Here is a 26008-nt window from a genome sequence, read left to right on the forward strand (position 1 = left end):
TGGAATAATTTTCTTTTTTTTTTTTTTAAAGATTTATTTATTCTTATTACAAAGTCAGATATACAGAGAGGAGGAGAGACAGAGAGGAAGATCTTCCATCCGATGATTCACTCCCCAAGTGAGCCGCAACGGCTGGTGCTGCGGCGATCTGAAACCGGGAACCAGGAACCTCTTCCGGGTCTCCCACACGGCTGCAGGGTCCCAAGCTTTGTGCCGTCCTCAACTGCTTTCCCAGGCCACAAGCAGGGAGCTGGATGGGAAATGGAGCTGCTGGGATTAGAACCGGCACCCATATGGGATCCCGGGGCGTTCAAGGCGAGGACTTTAGCCGCTAGGCCACGCCGCCAGGCCCAAGATTGTCTTAATTATTGTAGGATTGTTTGTAACAGCAAGGGATTGGAGACGACCTAAGCACACATCCTTGGGGACTTTGGTGCATGTTTGTGCAACAGAGTATAATACAGTTGGTCGGGTTCTTGGGTTCTGATAGACTAACCAAGTGGGAAGGGTTCAAGACACACAACTGCATAATGTGCTGTGCTCAGTAAAATATGAGAGGAATGTCTATGTTTTTATTCCCTAAATATACACTAAGAATCCCTGGAGAGATCTGAGGTAACAGACATGTTCATGTTTACAAAGTTGTGTGTGTGTGTGTACAAGCCAAGTATGTTAGTATCTATTACTGCATAACATATTAGTCTGAATTTAGCAGCTAGATCAACTACTTAAAGATTTATACTTGAGAAGAGGTGGGAGAGAGAGAGAGAGAGAGAGAGAGAGAGAGAGAGAGAATCTTCCCTCTGGCAGTTCACTCCCCAAATGCCACCACAGCCAGGGACAGCCCAACTGAAGCCAGGATCTGGAACTCCATAGGCTTTGTCACCTGGGAGGCAGAAAGGTGTCAGCAGGAAGCCGATGGAAGGTAGCCAGCCAGCACCCCAGGCAGGCACCCCCATTTGCCATGTGGGCTGCCCAAACAGCTGCTTCACATGCGGTGCCACAGCATGTGCCCTTCACGTGTTCATCATTTCCAAGTTCCGGCAGGACAGGAATCTGAGAACCGTCCTACTGACTGCGACAGGTTCTGAATCCTTCACGAGGATTCAGTGAAGTCGTGGGCCCAGTGGAGGTCCTGACCAGAGCTGGAAGACCTGCTGATGATGGCTCACTCCCAGGGCTGACTCCGGGTAAGGGGGTGTGACTGCGAGACCCGGTTTCAGGCTTCTCGGAGTGAATGGGACAGGAGCACGCTGGGAACAAGCCTGCGACCTGCTCTGACCAGTGGCACCCAGCCAGCCCATGCTGCTCACCTTGCAGTCCTCGTAAGATGTTCAATCCCAAGCACAACCAGGCTTCTCATTCGATGGGAAGAGGCCCACAGAACCTGTTGGCATATTTTAAAATCTGGGGGCGGGAGTAACCGGACTGCATGCCCCTGGAGAGCGATGCTCTCCACACCTTTTTAAGTTGTTTATCTTACTTTATTGCAAGAGCAGAACAGATTTACACAGAGAAGGACAGACGGACCTTTCACCCGCTGGTTTACTCCCCCAATGGCCACTATGGCCAGAGCTGAACTGATTCGAAGTCAGCAGCTAGGGGCTTCTTCCAGGTCTCTCACGTGAGTGCAGGGTCCCAAAGACTTGTGCCATCCTTTGGTGCCCTCCCAGGCTATAAGCAGGTAGCTGGATTGGAAGTGGAGCAGCTGGGACATGAACCGGTGCTCATATGGGATCCCGGCACTTGAACGGGGAGGATTTAGCCACTGAGCAATCTGGACGGGCCCACTCCCTTCAGCTTGCCATCCGTTTTCTTTGTATACATGTTGTACACTTAAATCCAGCAGCAACTGTGTCTTTGTACAAAAAGACATATTTACCAAAATACTTGCCTGCAGCCTTGGCTGTGGCCATGGGAGTTCTTTAGAATGGGTTGGTGGAAGGGTCAGAACCTAGCTAAACGCAACGTGTGGCCACCGTTTATTTTAAACAATTCTGGATGGCGCACAATGCTATTTCTGGATAATGTGGTACTTGAACCCTCGGCACCCATCCTATCCCGCCTCTCGCAGGTGGGACAGTTATTCTGTAACGTCATTTGCACCAACTACCCAGCACATCAAGAGGGTTAAACCCAGTCATTACGCAGGGAGAGACGTGGCATGAAACCCAGCAGCTTTATTGTCTCCATAAAAAGGTTGCCCCTGCGGCCGAGTGTCGAACTAACTGTGCAGGACTCCAGCGCCCGGCCACCGCTCAGCGCCGAGTCGCTGCGGGAAAGCAAACTTTCCCGCACTCCACTAAGTCCCCGTGAGAAGAGTCCTGGAGAAGGCGCTCGGTCCGGCCGCGTCCTCTCGCGCCCTGCGCGCGGCGAGCCCAATCCCCCCTGGCCCGGCCCGGTTCCTGCGGAGCGCAGGGCGCTCCAGGCTTAGCGGCGTCCACTCTAGCACGGCCTCGGCTCCTCAGACGCACGCACGCGCGCCAGGCAGCGCTGGCCTCGCGGCTCGTGAGGGACGACAAGGGGAGGCGAGAGTGAGGAGGCCACGTCACCGGTGCCAGGCCCGAGGCGGGGACCCGACGGCGCGCGGGGAAGAGGGCCGGCGGCAGCGACCGGAGCGCGGGTAGGCGGCTGCAGGGCCGGCCGCTCCCACCCGCCGCTTCCGGCGTCCTCCCGGCTCTCGCAGCGCCGGCTCTGCCACATCCTCCGGTGACGTCAGCCGGTGCCGCCATATTGGAGAGGCGCCGCCGTCGCCGCCGCCGCTTCGGTGCTCGGGCCGTTTCAGGGGCCGCGGGCGGAGGCAGGAAGGCGCCCCCCTTCTCCGTGTCCGCCGAAGCCCAGCCCATCTCCTCATGACTGCCCCGGGCCCTGCTGCCGACCGACGTCGTCCCAGCACCCGGATCTAACACGGAAGCCCGGGGCGGGGGCCCGCCGGAGGAGGAGGAGGCGGAGGAGGAGGAGGGAGAGCCGGTCGGACCCGCGTCCCTTTGGCCCGCGCGGCGTCTCGGCCGGAGCCATGACCTCGCTGACCCAGCGCAGCTCGGGCCTGGTGCAGCGGCGCACCGAGGCCTCCCGCAACGCCGCCGACAAGGAGCGGGCGGCGGGCGGCGGCGGTGGCAGCGGCGAGGACGACGCGCAGGGCCGCCGCGACGAGCAGGACGACGACGACAAGGGCGACTCCAAGGAAACGCGGCTGACCCTGATGGAGGAGGTGCTCTTGCTGGGCCTCAAGGACCGAGAGGTGCGGGCGCCGCTGGCGGGGCGCGGGGTGGAGGGCCGGCGGGCGGCGAGGGGCCCGGGGCGTCTGCTGGGCTCCAGGTGGGCGCACCTGCGCCCGTGCCGCGCCAGCCCCGCGCCAGCCGGGCGCCCCGGGGCGCACGCGGGCCCCCGAGGCGCGTCGGAGTTGTTGCCTGGCTGCGCGGTCCAGTGCTTTTCTGGTTCTTGGCGTTCATAGTGTTTGGATTTTTTTCCCCTTTCCTTTAGCACACTCGTTCCTCTTGATCTCGGTCCTCGCTTTTTTTCGTCCGCGTGTTTAACCCGTGTAGAACCCAGGTGCACTTCCAACCTCCCTCCCTCCCCGCCCCCACCAAGAGATTGCCCGGTGAACCACAACACCTGGAACCCTCCGCATCCCAGCTGCTTGGGGTTTTGCAGAGTTTGGGCACCTGGGAGGGAGGATTCACAGATCTTCAAGACCTAACTCTTTGGGGTTAAGGGGAAATTCGATGAAATGGTAATGAAGGAAGAAGTTTACCGAGTAAAGTTGAAAAAATTTTTAGGAAATCTGGAAGATGACTTTCTAGTGCAAGTTGCTTTGGGTGACAGCTCGTTTTTAGTATAGCGCTGCGTTTGGACGGGTCTGGCAGGCCTGCGGGGGTCTGGGCCATCGTCAAGGAGGAGCTTTTCCGGGAGGTGCCAGAGTGTCTAAAGCTTTAGGTAGGGTAAAGTTGGGATAAATATTTGGTGTTTGGAAATGAGAGAAAATGATCGTGTGCGTGTGTTTGTGTGCACACTCCTGAATTCTGAAGTTAACAAAGCCATCCAGCCATCTACAGAAAACAGTTTTGAAGACACCGAGGCTCAGACAAGCCCCTGCGTAGACTGTAAATCAGGCTCTGTAAGGTGTTGCCTGAAGCTTGGTTCATCCCACTGTGGAAACTTTAGACGGTACCTTTAGAGTCAGACACAAAAAATGTCTTGAGCTTGGTTTTGATTTTCAGAAAACTTTCCAAACTCACCAAGAGATGCAAAAATGTTTCATTGTTAGGAGCCGAGGTTTACCGAAACTTACCAGATGTGTTTGAAAATTCTCTAACAGTAGGGAGCTAAGGTTGGCCTTGTGGAAACCTTCAGGGTGTCTACAGTCTGTTGTTTTTCCCACGAAGAAAAGTTACTATCCCTGAGCGGTGCTGGCCGCCCAGGCCCTGTGCAGTGGCCAGCTGTGCTGAGGAAAGCGGGCTGCACGGGAAATGACTTTTTGTTTTTATGATGAAAAAAATCAGTTAGATGTATCTTAGTAATGCGATTTTAGAACGTATTCGACTTGCTTTTTAATTTATTGTTTGAAGTTTTACAGTTTGGATCTTGGTATTAAGCATTTTTTCTTGAAGTCGTTTTTGCTGTTGGGACAAAATTAACACTGTAGATAGAAAATTAAAAGGAAAATAAAAGCATTCCTGAGTAAGCATTTTACAGTTTTTGAGACTTGTTTGTGAAAACTCCGAAACTAGAACTTTAAAAATTAGCCTTTAGAGCTCAGAGTCAGGCGGAGTGAGGGATTGTGGTGAGAAAGTACCTTTCTGGTCTGGTTTTCCAAGTGTGTACATTAACTTTGAATGTTCAAACCAAAAGAGGCTGTGCTGTTTTTTTTTTTTTTTTTTTCTTGTGGTTGGTTCTCATGAAGATAACCTAAAGCACTTGTTGAAATTTAATGGTACTTACACAATTTAGACAACTTGAGGTTCTTTGATGCCAGGTGATTGAAACCATCTGCTGTGTTTACTGTGCACCGGGAGCCACGCATCATGCTTTGCAAGTCCTGGCCAAAGTCCGTATGCTAACTAATTCTGAGCATTTCTTGCTGATTTCAACAGCCACAGAAGGATAATTCCCCTCATCCCTCTTTGTAGGCAAGCCCAGGGAATTGCCTGGGACTGGGGCTGGGATTTTGCTTGCTTTAACTTTTGCTTTTAGCAATTAACCTGTGTGTGTGTTTTATATTTTTATCACATTTAAAAGAAGATTCATGTATTTGAAAGGCAAAGTGGTAGAGATCTTCCATCTGCTGGGTCACTTCCTGGTTGTCTGTAACCTCCAGAGCCGGGCCACACCAAGAGCCAGCACACAGCTCGCTGCTCTCACCCGGTGTGGCAGGCATCATTTGTCTCCCAGGTACGTTAGCAGGAAGCTAAGTTGAAAGTGGAAGAGCTGGGACTCCAGTTGCTCCAGCTGTGGACTGCTGGTATCCCCGAGCAGACTCACCGTGCTGCGCCTTAGTGCCTGCCCTGTTATTTACTGTAAACTGAGCTCCCTCCCATCATGCCTGATGGAGGAGGCTCTCCTGGCCCCTGTCTTGCCCTTGTTGAGGGCAGGAATTGCTGTTCTGAGCTTAGGTGTTACTGCTCCTTAGCACCCACTCTGTTACCAACAGATGCCAAATGTTAGCCATAACTTTCAGCTTAGTGTGGTGACCACTTCAATTTTGTAGTTTTGTACTTTGTGTAATGTGGATGCTCTTAAAAGCTAAGCTTTAAATTTAGACAGATTTTTTTTTTAAAATATTTATTTTTATTGCAAAATCATATACTGAGGGGAAAGAGAGAGGAAGATCTTCCGTGCGCTGATTTGCACCCCAAGTGGCTACAACGGCCAGAGCAACACCAGTCTGAAGCCAGGAGCCTCTCCCGGGTCGGGTCTCTCGGCCTAGGGTCCCAAAGTTCTGGGCCAACCTCGTCTGCTTTTCCAGGCCACAGGCCAGGTGCTGGATGGGAAGTAGGGCTGCCGGTATTAGAACCAGTGACCATATGGGATCCTGGCACATGCAAGGCGAGGACTAACTGCTGCACTAGTGTGCCGGGCCTGGCCCTATATATTCTTAAGTTTTACAATTTTTTAAACTAGAAAGTTAACATTAAGAAGTGCTGTGCGTGCTTCAAATTTTTAAAAAATGGAGTGGTAGGCTGTCTGCTGATTCATTCTCCAAATGGCTGCAGTATCTTGTGGCCACAGCAGTAAGGGCTGAGCTAGACCAGAGCCAGGAGCCTGGAACTCCACTTGGGTCTCCCGCTTGGGTGACAGGGACACAAGCATCTCACATCTGCTTTCCCAGTCACGTTAGCAGGAAGCTGGGTCAGGAACAAAACAGATGTGAGATGCTGGCGTTGGAAACAGTGGCTGAACAGAATCGCCACAACTCCAGCCCCACTGACTTTTTTAAACTTAATGCTTTGGGTTATTTAGTCTTTTAATGGAGATGCTCTTTATTGGAAAGGCAGAGTTAGAAAAGAGACCGATCTTGGATGTGGTGGTTCACTCCCCAAATGGCACGGTGGCCGGAGTTGAGGTGGTCCAGAGCCAGGAGCTTCTTTCAGGTCTCTTACATGGGTTCAGGGACAGAAGTAGTTGGGCCCTCCTCAGCTGCTTTCCCAGCTCGGCAGTAGGGACGTGTTCCCAAGTGCATGCTCTGCCACAGTGCCATCCCTCGCCGTAGAAGTTCTTAACCAGGGTCAATAGATTGAGTTTAGAAATGCTGTGAATGCTACCATTGTGTGTCTGTTTCCCGGGAAAATAGGGCGAAGTTTTATTAGGCTTTTAAAGCTTTCAGTGAATCAGGAAGGTTAAAAATTACTGAATAGGAGCTATCTGTTTTCATTTAAGGCTGTTTTGTCTTTTTAACTTCCTGAAAATTGACTGTAGAAAATTCCAGACTTCACAGAGTAGTGAGTCAGATTTTGAGTTAGTTGAGATTTGAAGCTGATGTTTCTGTGTCCTGCTGTGGAGGTTTTCACCCTGTTGCAGTTAGGATTCCAGTGTGTCCTCTCATCCAGAGCCTAGTGGGCATGTTCTTTCTAAGAGATCCTTCGTTGTTGTAGATGCTCAAGATCTGTGTCATCTAGTCAGTAGGCTTATAGTTCTGTGGGTCATAATTGTAGTAGGCGACAAAACTAAATATTGTTACTGTCCTGGGTTTCTTTAATATTGACTCTCCGCGTGGCCTGCAGCTACCTCTCAGGAAGTATTAAGAGCTAGTATGTCCTTAGTGAAAGTGGTGCCGTTCCTAAGGGAGTAAAAATTGGTTCTGAGAATGGAATGGGAAAAAAAAAAACCACAAAAAACACTGTTTTCATTTTATTTGAACGTAGAGAGACTTGCAGGGAGGGGAGAGATGAGGCATCTTCTCACTCCCTGGCTCACTCCCCAAATGTATGCAACATCTGGACTAGGCCAGGTGTAGCTGGTGGCCGCCTCCTGGGCCTCCCGGGTGAGTGGCAGGGACCTGCTTCCTCCCAGGGTGCTCATGGTGAGCCGGCTGGGAGCAGAAGAGCCGCACCGACACCAGGTGGGGGTCTGGTGCACCGAATGCTTGCCTCTGTGGTCCGTTGGTGATTTAAGAACAGATACACATCTGGTGTACAAGTCAGTGTCCAGTGTATGCTGCCTTTTAGAGTTCTGTGATGGAAGGGAGAAAATCGCAAAATAGTCCCTACGGAGTGATAATGAGAACAAGAATGAGAAACACCAAAGTGAGTCCATCAGTTTGCTTTTATTGAAGCTTAGAAATCTTTCCTCTGACAGGAATAATTTTTCAGTTAAAACCAATTTTTAAAAAAGATTTATCAGAGAGGCAGAGATGCAGAAAGGAAGAATCGGAGATCTTGCTTTGCAGGTTCAATCTGCAGATGGCACCAACTGCCAAGCTAGACCAGGATGAAACAGCGAACCACGAGTTTCGAGTTTCGTCTGGGTCTCTCAGGTGCATGGTCCCAAGGACTTGGGCCATCCTCCTCTGCCTTCCCAGGCCACAAGCAGGAAGCTGGATTGGAAGTGGAGCAGCTGGGACTTGAACCTGCGACCATATGGGTTGTTGGTGCTGCAGGTGGAGGATTAGTGTGCTGCGTACTGCTGTGCTGACCTCGGGCTTCATTTTCTGTTTTCAATTTCTTGGTTTCTTTTTTTCTTTTCCTCCTTTCTTTTCTCTCTCTCTCTTTTTTTAAGACTTGTTTATTTGAAAGGCAAAGCACCAGCGATGGAGAGAAGAAATTTTCCATCTGGTGGTGGCTCAGTCCCTGAATGGCCACACTGGGACTGGCTCAGCTAGGCTGAAGTCAGTAGCCAAGGACTCCATCTGGGTCTTCCACACGGGTGGCAGGGCCCCAAGCACTGGGCCGCTCTCTGCTGCATGCCCAGGCGTATTAGCAGGGGGTCTGGACTGGATGTCAGATATGGGTGTCAAGTACCTGTGTTGTAAGAAGTGGCTTAACTCCGTGTATCAAGATGGGGGCCCTAAAAATGGCAAATGTTAAAATAGTTTTTATGCCACATGACAAAATAGGCTCCAAAACAGTATTTAAGAACTTAAATTTCAGCTTAGTCACTGAGTTGAGTTTGTAATCTCATTCTTGTGTGTGTTATATAAAAGAAAACTAGAGGTTGTTTAGCTTATGTAGTGCACACCTCTGTGTGCCATTTCCTTGGCCAGGTGCTAAGGATAAAAAGAACATTTTTTTTCACTCTGTAAGAAACAAGGAGTAGGACGCTGTGCAGTTCCCTAGTGGCTGAAATTCTCACCTTGCACATGCTGGGATCCCATATGGGCACCGGCTCATATCCCGACTGCTCCACTTCCCATCCAGCTCCCTGCTTGTGGCCTGGGAAAGCAGTTGAGGACGGCGCAAAGCCTTGAGACCCTGCATCCCGCCCTCCCCCGAGCCCCCGCTTCCCCTGGTGGGAGAGCTTCAGATCATTCAGCTCTGGCCTTTGCAGCCACTTGGGGAGTGAACCAGCGGCCGGAAGGTCTCTCTTTGTCTCTCCTTCTCTCCCAGTCTTTTCTGCCCTTGCGCATTCCCCTGGCTCTTGGGTGAATCAGTCCCCTTGGTCTGCTCAGTTGGATGTCGCAGATCCTAGTCTGCTCTTTGACCCTGTGCACCTGGGAAGCAGCTTATTGCAGTTTCCCGGAATACTTTGCATTTGGTGCCTATTCTCCATTTTTCAGGCCTCTTAGTGCAGGTCTTCACTTTTTCGCTTGATTTATTTGGCCTGGCCCAGTTCCGGTTGTTGCAAGCATTTAGGGGGTAAGCACCTCCAAGTAAATAAATTTTTTTCTTTAAATCCTGTTTTAAAAGATTTATTATTAATTTTATTGCAAAGTCAGATTTACAGAAAGGACAGACAGAGAAAGGTCTTCCGTCTGCTGATTGACTCCCAAGTGGCCAGAGCTGAGTCATTCTGGAGCCAGGAACAACTTCTCGGTCTCCCATGGGGGGCTGGGTGTTGGTGGTATTGGTGGTGGTAGTGGTGGTCCAGGGTCCCAAGGTTTTGGGTTGTCCTCGAATGCTTTCCCCGGCCACAGGCAAGGAGCTAGAAGGAAAGTGGAGTAACCAGGATATGAATCAGCACCCATATGGGATCCTGGTGCATGCAAGAGCCACTTGGCTACCACACCAGGCCCAAAATTAATTTTTCAACTGGAAATCAGGTGTAGCAAGTTAAGCTGCCACCTGTAGTGATGGCATCTCTCATGGGCTCTGGCTGCTCCACTTTTTTGTTTATTTGGAAGAGTGAGAGAAATTTTCTATTTGCTGATTCATTTCCCAAACGGCAGCAGTGGCCATGGCTGAGCCAGGCCAAAGCTAGGAGCTTCATCTGGGTCCGCCACATGGTACAGGGGCTCATACACTTGGGCCATCTTTGGCTGCTTTCCCAGGTGCACTAGCTGGATAGGAGCTGGAGCAGCCAGGACTTAAACCAACACGCATATGGTATGTGAGCATAATACGCTGTGCCACAGTGCTCTCCCTGCTCTACTTCCAGCCCAGGCACATGGGAAAGCAGTAGAAGATGGCCACGGGCTTGGGCCTCAGATCACCCGTGTGGGAGTCAGGGATGAAGCTCCTAGCTTGGTTCAGAACCTGCAATGTGGCTATTTGGAGCTCAACCAACAGTTGGAAGAACTCTCTCCTTCCTCTAAATATATATATATATTTTTAAATAGCTGAATTTAAAGCAGTCCTCTGGGAAAGCAGTCGAGGACGGCCCAAAGCTTTGGGACCCTGCACCCGCGTGGGAGACCCTGAAGAGGTTCCTGGTTCCCGGCTTCGGATCGGTGCGCACCGGCCGTTGTGGCTCACTTGGGGAGTGAATCATCGGATGGAGGATCTTCCTCTCTGTCTCTCCTCCTCTCTGTATATCTGACTTTGTAATAAAATAAATAAATCTTTAAAAAAAAAAAAGCAGTCCTGCTGAGGCCAGTATATAGTAAAGTATGCATGTCATTGTGATCGAATAGAAAACTTAGGTGTCTCTAATTCATGTGTTTACGGATTCTTTCAAATGGCCTCCAGTGAAGACGTTAAGAGCACTATGTCTAGGTTCCAGTTTCAAGTGTGACTGTTGATTCTGGAGCTTCTATGTGGTCATGTTTCTTTTCTAAACTTGAGAATTTTCAAATATGACAGTTGATAGTATTTTACTGGTAATTGTGAGAACTGGGTGATTTATATATGTGGGAATGACTGTATCCTGAGTGCTGTTTGATGCGTTTATTAAATAAAACGTTCCTGTTTCCTACAAAAGAATTAAGACTGTGGGGATTATACTTCTTAGATAAGCTTCAAAAAACTTCTCTAGTCAGAAGGCTTTAATCAGTGTGTTCCCACTTTGTTGTCTGCAGATTCAGATGTAGAGAGAAAAATTTAAAGCTGTTTTCAGAGGACCAAAAGGAAGGCTGCTTAGATCAGCCAATAACAAAGCAGGAGGCAGGGCAGAGTGAAATAGCCAGGGCTTTGGGGCTAATTAGACCAGTTTCACTCCACTCTGTAAGGTCCTTATCTTGTGAGATTGCAATAACGGCTTGTTTCACGAGGTCTTTGCAGGAGCAGATGGAATGTTGATCACATGCTTAGTTCAGTTTTTGGAGTATAGGTGTTTGTGTGCATGTGTGTATTTAAGCTTTGAAAGGGTCGCTCCAAGTGTTAATAGAGGTTACCTTGAGAGTAGGTGAGCAAGAGCTGACACGATTTTCTGTGTTGTGTGTAACGCATTAAAACACAAACACCTGCCTGAAGTCTCTAGGTGAGTGTGAGTGGGCTAAGAGGCCACTGAGCACCTCAAAGGGCTATGTGGCTGAAGGGTCACCCATGGGAGAGCCTGGAGGCTGCCGGAGGACAGCCTCGTGGGGAGGAGGGTCTGTCAGCCGAGTGGCATGTTGAAGCTTCTGTGGCCCTCTGGTCACCTGTCTGGGTTGGGAAGTGAAAGGGAAGTTGTAGAGACTTCGTTTTTGACTATACTGTACTTTCAAGGAGTTCCCTGGGAATGGAAAGGAGACGGGGCAGGTTGATCTGTGTCCCTGTTTGAATGTTGGGTGAATCTGTGGCATGTTGAGCAGCAATGGAAAGTTCTTCCTGCATGTGCAAGAGGCTTGAGGTAGGGTAGAAGGCAGAAGTTCTGAGTCTAGATAGTTCACAAGACTGGAGACAATGCGTACATGGATTAGCTTTGGGTAGAATGTCAATTTTCATCAGGTAACCGGATGAAAGGGTTTGGATAATCATGAGCTTTGTGGGATGGTTCATTCTTCGTTTGAATTAATATGCTAAAAAGGAGTTGGATTTAGAGGTGTGAGAATGGAGTGGTTGGAGCGCTCAGAGCTGAGCAGGGAGGGCATCAGATGGGTTTGCTATATCAGAGAGATGTTTAAATTGGAGATGGTATTTCCAGCACTATGATTTCAAGATTGTACCACCAGTTCAGAATCCCTAGGGAGAGAATGGGTGGGTGTGTTAATCTGGAGTTGGAGTTTTGCTAGGTAAATGCAGAGAAAGAAAAATGAAGATGTATTTGGAAAATCAATGAGGGTGTATTTGAAATGATGTGGCTTCTTTACGTTGAGAATGATAATAGTATTTAACCTTGGAAGCCAGCACCGTTTCAGTAGGCTAAGCTGCCTGTGGTGCCAGTATCCTGTATGGGTACTGGTTCATATGCTGGCTGCTCCAGTTCCGACCCAGCTTCCCGTTGATGTCCTGGGAAGGCAGCTAGGAGGGCCCAAGTCTTTGGATCCTTGCCACCTGTGTGGGAGACCCTGAGGAAGCTCCTGTCTCCTGATTTTAGATTGGCTCAGCTCTAGCTGTTGCAGCCATTTTGGGGGAAAAGAGCCAGCAGATATCTCTTTCCTTCCCTCCACAACTCTGCCTTTAAAATACCAATAATTAAAAATAAACCAACAAAAATAAAACTTAAAGAATTTCATTTAGTTGGTTTCTCTAATATGCTACATGAGTCGCTCCATGCTGAACCCACAGTTCTCTGAGAATGTGTATTAGTCCTTAAGATTCTCAATGGCAGTACATCTTCCTCTGAAGAACCTGTAGTCACTTTATAGTGCAGATTGCCAACACCAGTTCATTTAAAAGGCAAAATTCCGGGCTTGTCCAGCAGGATACTCCATTACCTGATAGGATGAGGGATCAGCAGAGGGGTCACAGAAGGCAAGACTATGACATTGAATGGCATTCGAGAACCATACTCGGAGCTAGAATGAGTCAAGTATGTGTGGACCAATCCCCGTGGAAACTCTGACCCCACTGGATGGTTTAGAAGGGCTGGTGGAGTCTATGCAGGAGGCATAACAGTCTATGGGGTGCTCTGGGCTGACCCAGAGCAACCACTGGCATACTTAACACTGGCTGGGAACAGGCCTGGTTGGGGAGCTTGGGGGAGGCCTTGGCTGGGTGGAGCTTACCTCTAAGGGGCGCAGGAACTGGAAGGGGGCTGAGTTCTGGTCGGGTCACAGTTGTACTCCCTTGGTGCAAATATGGATTCAGACTTGACGCACCATGCCAGGTTAGACTGCAACACAGTTTGGTGCTCCGGAGGACCAGGGTAGATGTGGGACGGGCTCGGCTAGGTTTCAACCCCAACTGAGCCATTTATGAGCTATATGTGGGTATGGATGAGCCGTGGCTGGGCTGAAACTCTCAACAGCAGGAACCAGAATGGGTGGAAGAGCGGTGCTGGCCGAAAGGACCTGCTGGTATGCGTGAAGCCTGACACCAGGAAGGGGTCTGATGGAGGAATCTGAACAGTTCCTCTGACAGGACACTGACCCTACAAATAAACGCAGGAAGTATGGAGGTAAACAACCCAGAAGAGGCTTTGGAAAGTGACCCACTGGCATACATTTGGCTCGGGTTGGGGGCAGACCAGGCTGAGTCAGTTCATGTCAACCACAGGCAAATCCGAGCGCTGGAACTGTGTGGGGGCCTGGCCAGGTTTGGTTGCAATAAAAACAGTAGAAAACACAAAATGCCAAGGTGAAATGGCCTGTGCCAGTAGGGAATGCAGCACCCAACCAGCACACCTCCCACTGGTTTAGGTGAGGGACGAGTGTGTGATGGGCAGAGCCGGGAAGAGCTGCAATACTCATTGGTTCCAATGGAGGTCGGGGCTCAGAATAGAACCAACCCAGGGGTTACAACCACCAGCTGATCGGAGTGATGGACTGTGGCGGGTACTGTGCTTACTAGTAGTGCATGTAGGAGCCTGGACTGGGAACACCTCAAAGTTTCTTTGGGGATTCCCCTGAACAAAATGGAGGAATCAAAACATTAACCAAGAAAAGATGGAAGATGGAGTAGATGAATCAACCACCTCAGCTTTATGCTTGCAGCGGAAAACTGGACAAGGGGAAACTCTAAGATGGACTATGTCAATCAGTGGACTCTGCACCAGCCTCATCGTACCTAGACTGTTGCTGATGATATGTTGGAGCTTCTAATTGATTGAGATGACGCTCTGCTGGCTCTGCCTTCAAACCTGAGAGGGCCTCCCTAAGAGGCTGTTGAACTTGACTGGACAGTGGGATGCTGGACTCTGTATGGTGTGAGCTTGTAATTAGGGAATCCCAACGGAACTTGAGCTGTGGTTATGCATCAAGGTGAAGGAATTCACCATAGGGGAAGGGTTTGGGGTAAAGGGGGGGAGAATCCCAGTACCTATGAAATTGTGTCATGTAATACAATGTAATTAATGAATAAATGAATACAAAAAAACCCAACCAAACAGAAAAAAAAAAAGAAAAAAGGAATTGCATTTAGCCTCTGAGGATTGTTGGGAAGGTTTGCATGAGCTGCTATGGCTTGACAATTTGGGGCAGTACTTAGTGCTTGGCACAGAGTGTCTGCTTAGTAAGGTGTGTTGGCTGGACGTACAGGGAGGAGTGGGAAAGCCTCGGGGCAGAGAGGCAGAAGACTTGCACTTGGCCTCCCAACAGCTTGAGGAAGGTTTGCACATGGAATAGATTTCTTAGTTGAATTGATTTTTCACAGTGCTGAAGTCCAGGTCCCAGGAAATGGTGATGAAGAGCCCAGGCTTTGTCTAAAAACAGCTTGAGTGAGGAGAGGTCTGAAATACATGGATTGCACGTGGCTTTTTTAGGTTGTTGTTTTAGTATTTACCTGAGTCGGGTGAGTTGTAGACCCATGTGAGCCTCCAGTTAAGGAGAGGGTCGGGTATGGAGGACCGTGAGTGAGACCATCGTCCCTCTTGCATGTGGCATAGGGTGGGGCCGTGTGCTGCTCCTTGTCAGACCGCATCAACACACAAGGCCTCAGATGGTTGTTGGATGTCGCCTGGGAGATCCTGGTGTGAGGAAGAATGTTCAGAGGGAATGACACATTGCTTTAAAAGTGTTTTTTTTTTTTTTTTAAGGTTTATTTTATTTAGGCCGATTCACTCCCCAAATGGCTGCAATAGCTAGAGTTGGGCTTATCTGAAGATGGAAGCCAGGAGCTGCTTCTGGCTCTCCCTGGTGGGTGCAGGGGCCCAAGCACTTGGGCCACCCTCCACTGATTTCTGTTTGTGAGTTGCGAGAAGTGGAGCAGCTGGGACCCAAGCTCGTGCCCATTGGGATGCCAGTTCTGCAGAGGCTTAGCCTACTATGCGTACAACTGGCTTCCCAAAAGTAACTTGGGAACAGCAGTAACTTAGCTACTACTAGTAACGTGTGCATTTACGTGTTTTGCTGGTTGGTTATATGTTTTGGGCCTTTTGGCCGCTGTAACAATGCCATAGACTGAGAAACTTACAAACAACATTAATTTGTTTCTCAATGATCTGGATACTTGGAAATTCAAGGTAAAGGCACGGGTATGTCTGCTGCCTCTCAGTGTCTGCTGGTCGTCGTCATGTGTCCTCACAGGACAGATGGGCCAAGGTGCTGTGGGCTGTCTTTCAGGGCATGCCTATTTATGAGGGTGCTGCCTCCATGATTTCTCTCCTATCCACCCTGCTTTCCATACTGTCTCCTTAGCGGGTTAGGATCTCAACATGAGAATTTTGTGGTGTCAGAACATTCAATCTGTAGTGTTACCCTTTTGTTAATTAAAAACAAATCCGTAAGAAGTGGAGGGCTTTCTTTTGTCATTTGAGATATTTAGAAGGCGGTGTTAGCTTAGTTTTGTTTCCTTATGGCAGCTCCATCAAGACACAGTGTTTGGGCTGTGGTGTTCACTCACTGGCATGGTACTGTCCAGTGCCCAGTAGTGGGTGCCAAGTTTGGCATCCCTCGTGGTACGTTCGGGCATGTCTCCCCGCCCTCACAAGGCACGTGCCTGCTCTGCACAGCCCCTTCCCCTGCTCAGGCCTGCTCTTCTGCCGCCACTGTCTCTTTTTGTGGTAACCAAGTTGGGTTCCACTTTTTAGCAAGAGTACTTGTTAGATAGTGGTGTGTGTTGGCATGATCATTGCATTAGGAGTCATCCAGTGTTTGGTTTCAGGAATTGCAAGATCAGCAGGCTCATTGGTGACAGTTTTATACGTTCATTGGAAATATGCCCTATTTTGCATGGAGTGCGGTAATGCAGGGAATAAGCCAGGGGAGTTTTTTTTTTTTTTAAAGATTTATTTATTTTTATTACAAAGTCAGATACACAGAGAGGAGGAGAGACAGAGAGGAAGATCTTCCCCAAGTGAGCCGCAATGGCCAGTGCTGTGCCGATCCGAAGCCAGGAACCTGGAACCTCTTCCAGGTCTCCCATGTGGGTGCAGAGTCCCAAATCTTTGGGCCGTCCTCGACTGCTTTCCCAGGCCACAAGCAGGGAGCTGGATGGGAAGTGGAGCTGCCGGGATTAGAACCGGTGCCCATATGGGATCCCGGGGCTTTCAAGGTGAGGACTTTAGCCACTAGGCCACGCCGCCAGGCCTAAGCCAGGGGAGTTTTAACGGTGCCTGTAAACATGTTTCAGCTCCCGTTAAAGCACAGGTCTCACAGTGTTGTTTCTGCTTGTTACGAGTTACAGTAGTTATTAGATATGCTGCTAGACTTGTTTAATGTGCGGTTGAACACATCTGTCATAAATTTCTGATATCTTGACATCTTTGGTTTGGTTTCTTTTACAATCTTATACCTTTTATTCTATGTGCTTAAAAAGGCAGAGTAAACAAAAACATTGTAGTATGGTGGGTTAAATAAGCCTCTGCCTGCAGTGTTAGCTAGCATCCCTTATGTGCATTGGTTTGAGTCCTGGCTGTTCAACTTTGTATCCAGCTCCCTACTAATGTGACAGGTTAGGCAGCAGCTGGTGGCCTAAGTGCATGGGCACCTGCACCCAGATGGGAGAACTGGATGAGGTTGAGGCTCCCGGTTCAAGTGACTTGGTTTTTGCTGCCTTCTTAGGAGACTGGATTGAGTTCTCAGCATCTACCTTTGAGCTCTGGCCAAAGCCCAAGGCTGTTGGAGACATTTGGGAGTGAACCAACTGGTAAATGGATGCTTTCACTCTGATAAGAATTTTAAGAATATTACATTTTTAAAAAAATAAATATATTTTAGGACCTAATTAGAGATTTATGTGTAAGAAATTGTAAATATCTTAGTTTTTTGGCTTGTGGTTTTTGATGTGGATATCTAAAAAAATGTCTGTAGGAGCACACACATGCATTGTGGCATAGCTGTTTAAACTACTGGCATTCCATATGAGTGCGTGTTCAAGTCTAAGATACCCCACTTCTGATCAGATGCCTGCCAGCTTGGCTGGGAAGGCAGGGGAAGATGGCCCAAGTTCTGTGTCCCCTGCCACCTGTGTGGGAGACCTGGATGGAATTGTGGCTGCTGACCCTCTTGGCGCAGCCCTGGCTATTGTGCGAGTGAATCAGTGAATGAAAGATCTTTCTCTCCCCACCCCCCAATCTCTGTAACTCTTTTAGGTAAATAAATCTTTTCTTTTTTAACTCAGACAAAGGTTTTTATATATCTATATCTATATCTGTATAGGTTTTATATATATATATATCTATATCTATATAGGTTTTTATATCTATATATCTATATATATAGAAAAACCTTTGTCTATATCTATATCTATATATATAATTTTTGAATTATGTGTTACAATTTTTTTTTTAAAGATTTTTTATTATTACTGAAAAGCCGGATATACACAGAGGAGGAGAGACAGAGAGGAAGATCTTCCATCCGATGTTTCACTCCCCAAGTGAGCCGCAACGGGCCAGTACGCGCCGATCCAAAGCCGGGAACCTGGAACCTCTTCCAGGTCTCCCACGCGGGTGCAGTGTCCCAATGCATTGGGCCGTCCTCGACTGCTTTCCCAGGCCACAAGCAGGGAGCTGAATGGGAAGTGGAGCTGCCGGGATTAGAACCGGCGCCCATATGGGATCCCGGGGCTTTCAAGGCGAGGACTTTAGCCGCTAGGCCACGCCGCCAGGCCCTGGATATATATTTTTAAAAAAATTGTTGTCTAAAGATTTATTTATTTGAAACGGGTAGTTTCACAGAGAGGAAGAGAGAGAGAGAGTGAGCGAGAGCTTTCTTCCATTGCCTTCCAAAGCACATAGGCAGAACTGGATCAGGAGGAGAGCAACTGTGATTCGAACCAGCCCCCATGATGTGATGCTGGTGTTGCCGGTGGGAGCTGACCTGCTATGCCACAATGCCAACACCAGCTATCTTCAGCTGGTAGTTGGCAATGTTGTTGGCAAGGTTAATGGTATTTGCTTGCAGAGTGTCCTGGCCTCATCTACTGATGAGTGTTTGATCAGTATCTTCAGGTTGCTAATGTCCACCCACCTTTCTGTGACAGGGTGTTCTCCCTTGGATATTACCCTTACATTCTTTCTTTGGAGACCAGTTGGATCCTTTTAATATTTTTTTTTTAAAGATTTATTTTTATTACAAAGTCAGATATACAGAGGAGGAGAGACAGAGAGGAAGATCTTCCATCCGATGTTTCATTCCCCAAGTGAGCCACAACGGGCCGGTGCTGCGCCGATCCGAAGCCAGGAACCAGGAACCTCTTCTGGGTCTCCCACGCGGGTGCAGGGTCCCAATGCATTGGGCCGTCCTTGACTACTTTCCCAGGCCACAAGCAGGGAGCTGGATGGGAAATGGAGCTGCTGGGATTAGAACCGGTGCCCATATGGGATCCCGGGGCGTTCAAGGCGAGGACTTTAGCCACTAAGCCATGCCGCCGGGCCCAAGGATCCTTTTAATATTTGCTACTCAAAATTAAAAATGTTTAGCCAGTTTAGTTCATAGACCCAGTTTAGTTCATATATTCTAGTGAATTCCAAAGTTAACCTTGTACTTTTATCCTAAATATTAATGAAACATTGATGTTCTAATTGTCCGTGGCGCTCACATGGCTGTTTTGCTAAGCTTCTTGTCCACGTAATAATAATAATAATAATAATAATAATAATAATAATAATAGTAGTAGTAGTAGTAGTAGTAGTTGTTGTTTTTCTCTGAAGTAAGCTGTGTGTTCATGAACGCTTGAAAGGGCCTGATAGACATGTTGCTTAGTAGAGTATGAGCTATGTTTCCAAACCTCCAGCCCCCCAAGCTGCGGTTAGTCAGTGTGTGGGGATGTGTGCTGAAAAGCCTCCTGACAGTCTGGAACAGTAATGTACACCTACTGTATTTTTTTCCAGTGTTTAATTTTGGAAAGATTAGTAAAAGTCATTTTTAATGCTTTTTCTTAAGATACTTCTGATTTTGATGATGAATTCAAGATAAACTAGCTATTATTCTCTTTTTGTTTAATAGGGCTACACATCCTTTTGGAATGACTGTATATCATCTGGATTACGTGGCTGTATGTTAATTGAATTAGCCTTGAGAGGAAGGTTGCAACTAGAGGCTTGTGGAATGAGACGTAAAAGTCTGTTAACAAGAAAGGTAAGAGGAATGCTGAGTGACACATACCTTGAACACTTTGTACTGCTCAAAGTGAAGAACATTTCTGCTCTAAAGATGGAGGTTGCTTTTAAAGTTGTCTATTGCAATGCATTTTCATGTGCTTTTTGCATTCTTGGTTTCCTGGTTCTTTGTACAATGAACAGTGTAATTGTTAGCAATACTAATCACTGCCTCCACACATTCAAAAACATTCCCAGCTTTTTTTTAAAAAACATTCCTAACTTTTCTAAAAACTCATTTTTGAAGTCTGACATAATGTCAAAGAAACAACTCGGAAATATTTATGTTGCAAATTTACCATTCATAGGTTACTGATTTTTTTTTAAAAAGTTTTATTTAAAGGCAAAGCAATAGATGCCATGCTCCTTCTGGGTTTCCCAAGTCGGTGGCCGGGGCCCAGGTGCTTGGATCGTCTTTTGCTGCTTTCCCAGGCATGTTATCAGGGAGCGGAGTCAGAAGTGGAGCAGCTAGAATACAATTCAGCAAAGCAATATGGGAAGCTGGCATTGCAAGTGGTGGCTTGACCTCCTGTGCCACTCATATTGGCCCTGGATGCAGAGCTCTTTCGTAGACCGTGACTATTTTAGGATCTGTCTTGTCCCTGTTAAAGGCCTGTGTTGGCAGTTCTCTGATAAGGTATTATTGGCCAGTGTCTCAGAATTTTTAACTGCAACCTCACATATTCAGTATTTTCTCTTCTGATCTGTCATTGTGTTTCTTAAGTGCATTGTGTTTCAGAGTTATTTTTTCCCTAATGAATCCAAAGATTTTAGATCAGAACTGATATATATATATATAATTATATATATATACATATATATAATTATTGGAAAGGCAGACTTACAGAGAGGAGGGACAGAAAGGTCTTCTGCTGGTTCACTCCACAAATGGCTGCCGCTGCTAGAGCTGTTCCTGTTCAAAGCCAGAAGCCAGGAGCTTCTTCCTGGTCTCTCCTGTGGGTGCAGAGGCCTAAGGCCCGTGGCCATCCTCTGCTGTTATCCAGGCCGTTAGCAGGGAAGTGGCTACGAAGTGACATATTCATGCCATAATCCAACCTCTCTCCTTTACTGTTACCATGAAGATGATGGTTTATTGTTATATAACTGTTGAGGTATTTTCCACAGTTACATCCCGTGACATTTTCTGTCTTGGCATGGTTTCTTATTTTCTCTGGAGTCAGTTAATCTTGATCTTTTCCCTGTCACTTCCATTGATGTTGTATGTCTCTTTTCTTAAATGCTCCATTAAAGTTACTCTTACTATCTGAGCTTTCACAAGTGTTGACTGTCTCACACTCCGTGCCAGTGCGAGTCATCTGTGACTCCGCACAGCTTCATTGCGGAACTTCCTATCACATTTTTATTGACTTCAGCCCTGTTTCCTGGCTTTCAGATTGTTTCCTCCTTTTTTTGCGGGGGAGGGGGAGAACAGACTGTTCTTAGATGTTCTACATGTCTGGAAACCCCTTTCTTGTCTGTCACTTTTCTTTGAGAGCTTGTTGAGAATAGAATGTTGGTGTTACTTTCCTGCAGAAATTTGAAGACCTTTCGTTGTCACCTGACATATAGAGTTGCTATTTGTCTCCTGAATTTTCTTCTTTGTTGTTTATTTTCCTTCTCTAGAAATATTTGGGATCTTCTGTTACCCCTGGTGTTTTGAAATCAAATTATGTGCTTGATGTAGGGGATTTTTAAAATTCAGTATGCATGGGTTCTTTTGGTTTTTGGAATATTTTTCCCTGTCCTGCTGACTTCTCGCTTCTATTTTTCTAGAAATTTTAAATGAGATGTGGAGTTGCTGGAGACTTTTACCTTCTAACTCTTCTGTTGGGTTTTTATTGTGTTTTGAATATCGTAAGCTCTTTCCTGTTTTTATTTAAGTTACTTAAAGGAATAATTCTGGGGTGAGTGTGGTAGTGTAGTAGGCTAGTCTTGTACCTGCTGGAGCCAGCATCCCATTTGGACACTGGTTTGTGTCTTGGCTACTTCACTTCCCAATCTAGCTCAGTACTGATGGCCTGGGAAAACGGTGGAGGATGTCCAAGCCCTTGGACCCCTGCACCTGCTGTGGGAGACGTAGAAGAAGGTCCCGGCTCCCAGCATCAGACCAGCCTAGCTTTGGTGTTTGCAGCTATGTGGACAGTGAACCAGCAGATGGAAGACTTCTCTCTCTGTCTTGGTTTGTCTCTCAGTAACTCTGACTTTCCCAAAAAAAAAAAAAAAAATGCTTTATTTGAAGGCCCTCCTTTTTTCTTTTAATCTGATCTGTTTTACTTGAAAGGCAGAGTTAGAAAAGAGAGACAGAGGGATCTTCCATCTGTTGATTCACTCCCCAGATGCCTGCAACAGCTGGAACCAGGAACCTGGAGACTTTTTGGGGTATCCAATATGGGTGTGGAAGCCCAAGGATTTGGGCCATTCTCTGATCCTTCTCCAGGCCATAGTAGGGAGCTGGATTGGAAGTGGAATAGCTGGAACTCGGAACTGGCACATGTAAGGGAAGCAGGTATTGCAGGCAGAGGCTTAGCTTGCTACCCCACTGCACTGATTCCAAACCTTTCTTTTTTTCCTTAAAAAGATTATTTATTTGTTTGAATGAGTAACAGAGGGAGAAACAGAAATATTCTACCCACTAATTAATTTCCCAAATAGCTGCAACATCCTGGGCTTACGTAGGCCAAAACCGTGAGCCAGGAACCCTGTCTTGGTCTGCTGTGTGTCAGAGATCCAGGTTCGTTAGCAGGAAGCTGGATGAGGAGCAGAGCAGCCAGCACTACTCCTGGTGCTGGTGTGGGATGGCCGCGCTGCAAGTGGCAGTTCAGCCCGCTGTACAGCCTGCACTGTAACTTAGGAAAATTCCCCTTGCATTAACCCTGTTTCTTCAGAGTTCTTGTTTCTCCTTTTTGTCTATTGTTTTGGAAACTTTTTTTCAGATATTTTCACTGTGGATCCTCTGTACAGTATCTAGAAATGACACTAATCTCCCCACAAAAATTAATAGATAATATAGATGGAGTGTGTTCATGAGCCACACTGAGTTTTGTTACGAAGTCTAGAACGTACTCAGTGTGACATTGAATAGTTTTTACTACGAGTGGAATTTCATGGGATTTCCCTCTGAGATCAGTAAGGAGAATACTGAAGAGATGAAGCTAGTTGAGTGACACAAGTTTGGAGACTCAAAAGTGAGTGACAACCAGATGAGGTCGAAGTGTGGCAGAGTGGCAGAAAAGTGATACCTTTGGAATTACCTAAGGGATGGAAGGGATAGGGAGAGTTCTTCTCTATCTGCACCTAGGTCACTGTGGCCCTGACCTTTCTCAGTGTGGTGTGCATGAGACAGGCACGGAGGGCCGGGTGCTGTGGATATGAGGAAGGGGGACGTGAGAAGAAATGGTGGCATATATAGGCACATCAGATTTTCTTCTGAAGTTCTCTTTTTTTCTTATTTAATCATACTCCACTGCAAAGATGATCTAGGATAGCACTGTCTGATGGTGCTTTCTGGGATAAATGTACTATCATTTATATTGTCCACCGTGGTAGCCACTGGCCACATAGGTCTGTGAGCCAGACAGTTGAGCACTTTTTGTGGCTACTGTAACTCCAGACATGTTATAAATAAAGACTCACACTATGTTTTTTAAGGTCTCACAATTTTGAACATTTATTGGATGTTAATATTTTGTGTAGGGTTAAACCAAATATATTAGAATCTGTTTCATTGCCTTTTAAAATATAAATGTTAGAGAATATGAGTAGATTTGTGTCTTGCTTTTTAGTTCTTAACTACCTTTCTGTTAGGTCATACTGTCTCAGAAATAGCTGCTGCAAACATTTTTAACCTTTTGTAAGATTGATCAGAAAAGTGGAGGACACTTTATGGAGAACAAACCAGCGTCTGTGTGGGGTTCCAGCACCACAGGCGGCGGTTTGACTTACCAAGCAACAGTGGCATCCTCAACACCTGTTCTGACTCAACCTCACTGAAGATCATCAACCTCTATACACATAAAAATTGGTCAAGTGCTCATGCAATATCAAAGCTCATATTGTAAAGTATAACTGTTAGAGGAGTCCGGTGTGGTGGCCTAGTCACTAAATCCTCGCAGTCACCAGGAGCCCTTATACGTGCCGGTTTGTGTCTGCTTCACCTCCCATCTAGCTCCCTGCTGTGTCCTAGGAAAGCTGTAGAGGATGGCCCAAGGATTTAGGACCCTGCACCCATGTGGGAGACCTGGAGGAGAATCTTGACTCCTGCTTTCAGATTGATTCAGCTCTGGCTGTTGCGGCCACTTGGGGGGTGAACCAGCGGACAGTACTTTTTCTTTGTAAATCTGCCTTTGCAATAATAATAAAAAACATCTTAAATAAATATAGCTGTTAAATTACACTTTTATGTACTAAATTTATTCAGATATTTACGTTTGTTTCTGGGACTGATACTAAAACTGGTTTTTGGGACTGATATTAAAATTGGTTTTTGGAGCATCTGTAGCCTAAGGCTCAGCAATGAACAAAATTTTAGTGAACTGCAATTGTTGCAGTTTCATTTTTATTCTTTTTTAGTCAATCTAGCTAGATTAAGTATTGGATTTTTTTACTGTAGAATTATTCAAAATACAAGCTTTGTTATTGTGTGAGCACTTGACCAAGTTTTATGTGCATAGTGGTTGAGTCAGAGCAGGTGTTGAGGATGCCATTGTTGCTTGGTAAGTCAAGCCGCCACCTGTGGTGCTGGAACCCCACATGGACACTGGATTGAATCCCAGCTGCCACACTTCTGATCCAGCTCTCTGCTGATACGCCTTGGAGAGCACTGGAACAAGGTCCAAGTGCTTGGGTCTCTGCACCCATATGACAGATTAGAGTGGATTTTCAGACACCTGGCTTTGGCTTGTCCCAGACCTGCCTGTTTTGGCCATCTACAGGGTGAACCAATGAGGGGAAGTCTCGAACTCTGATTCTACCTGTTGCTCTGCCTCTCAAATAAATAAGTAAATCTTTTGAGGGGGAAAAAGCTCATAAAAACCAGGTAGGCGTCAGTGGGTCATTTGGTTGTTGTTGCTTCTGTTGTAGGTGATCTGTAAGTCGGATGCTCCCACGGGGGATGTGCTCCTGGACGAAGCCCTGAAGCACGTCAAGGAGACGCAGCCTCCGGAAACCGTCCAGAACTGGATTGAACTGCTTAGTGGTAAGCTGCTGTGTGTGAACCAAAAGGCAAATTCTGTTTGAAAGATTTTGTTACTAAACAACCAGAAAGCTTTTTTAGTTATTTAGGCAGACTTAAAGGTGGCAGCAGTGACAAGGAAAAACAACGGCTTTTTTTTTTCTTAAAGTGTAAGGATCAACTTGAAGAAAACAGCCCTTTGAGGGCTGTGATTAGAAAAGCAGATTGCTTTGCTAAAAATCCAGTGAATGTTTTGCTTCTGCACAAAACTATGGAAGTTACTCATTGAACAGCTTCACCCATTCATAGTGGTATCCGTTTTTTAATCATGCTCTTAAAGTCATTGGCACTTTATTTTATATTACATTACATGTTGTTCAAGGTGAACTTAATTTTAAACACCAAATTCTTGGTTCATGACAGCGACACCTTCCAGAGGGACTCTTTGCACTCAGCCTCTGGTGGCTTGAATCCATATTAGTGTGTTGTACCAGTTTTCCACCAGAGAAAGAAAAATCACTACATTTCTTTCCCTAACGAGTACATACTGCAAGAAAAAAAAGTAATTAAAAGGTAGCCATTAAAACAATTGGCTGTATGGAATATGTAGCTCATGGCAATTAAAAACTGGGGTATGTGACTAGCCAGATGCTTGAGCAATCTCTAAATATGTTAAGAAAATGAAGCTGGTCTGATACAACCAGGTGGGAGTACAGGATGGTCATTGTGCTCATTCTTTATAAATCAATACTGTAAACCAATGGGAAATGTTAATTATATCTGGATCTCCAAATCAGCCATACTGAGCTTTAATATCTTCACTGAGTTTAGTGTATCGATCTTTTTTTTTTTTAAAGATTTATTTATTTTTATTGGAAAAGCAGATATACAGAGAAGAGGAGAGACAGAGAGGAAGATCTTCCGTCTGATGATTCACTCCCCAAGTGAGCGCAATGGCCGGTGCTATGCTGATCTGAAGCTGGGAACCTGGAACCTCTTCCGGGTCTCCCATGCAGGTACAGGGTTCCAAGGCATTGGGCCGTCCTCTACTGCTTTCCCAGGCCACAAGCAGGGAGCTGGATGGGAAGTGGAGCTTCCGGGGTTAGAACCAGCACGGCGTGTTCCAGACGAGGACTTTAGCTGATAGGCCATGGTGCCAGGCCCTCCTGCAGGAATCTTTAAGACTACGTGGCCCATTTGATGATGGTTTATTTGGTTGAAAAAGAGAATATGATCCACTGATCCCCAGTGCAGATAAATCCATGATAGTGTCCAAGGCCTTTTGGGTTAGCTCTCCAGTTAGAGCTGTCATGATGTGCGGTGAGCTGACAGATTCAGCATTCATTCTGCACGTCAAGTCCCGGCAGATACAACTCTTGAAGTAAGGAAAAAGTGGAAGTGCTCATG

The 26008-nt window shown here is 46.9% G+C and overlaps 1 protein-coding gene across 1 annotated transcript in view; it reads left to right on the plus strand.

The window, feature by feature from the left end:
* The first annotated feature begins 2579 nt into the window (after window positions 1–2579).
* Window positions 2580–26008, plus strand: part of GOLPH3 (golgi phosphoprotein 3) — a 29866-nt gene continuing 6437 nt past the window's right edge. The window contains exons 1-3 of the mRNA XM_004583633.3: window positions 2580–3241; window positions 19280–19411; window positions 24511–24625. Coding sequence (XP_004583690.1) covers window positions 3017–3241; window positions 19280–19411; window positions 24511–24625 — 472 coding nt within the window. The 5' untranslated portion in view covers window positions 2580–3016. The remainder of the gene's footprint in view (window positions 3242–19279; window positions 19412–24510; window positions 24626–26008) is intronic.

The sequence above is a fragment of the Ochotona princeps genome, chromosome 23 (assembly GCF_030435755.1).
Source record: "Ochotona princeps isolate mOchPri1 chromosome 23, mOchPri1.hap1, whole genome shotgun sequence".
Taxonomy (NCBI): domain Eukaryota; kingdom Metazoa; phylum Chordata; class Mammalia; order Lagomorpha; family Ochotonidae; genus Ochotona; species Ochotona princeps.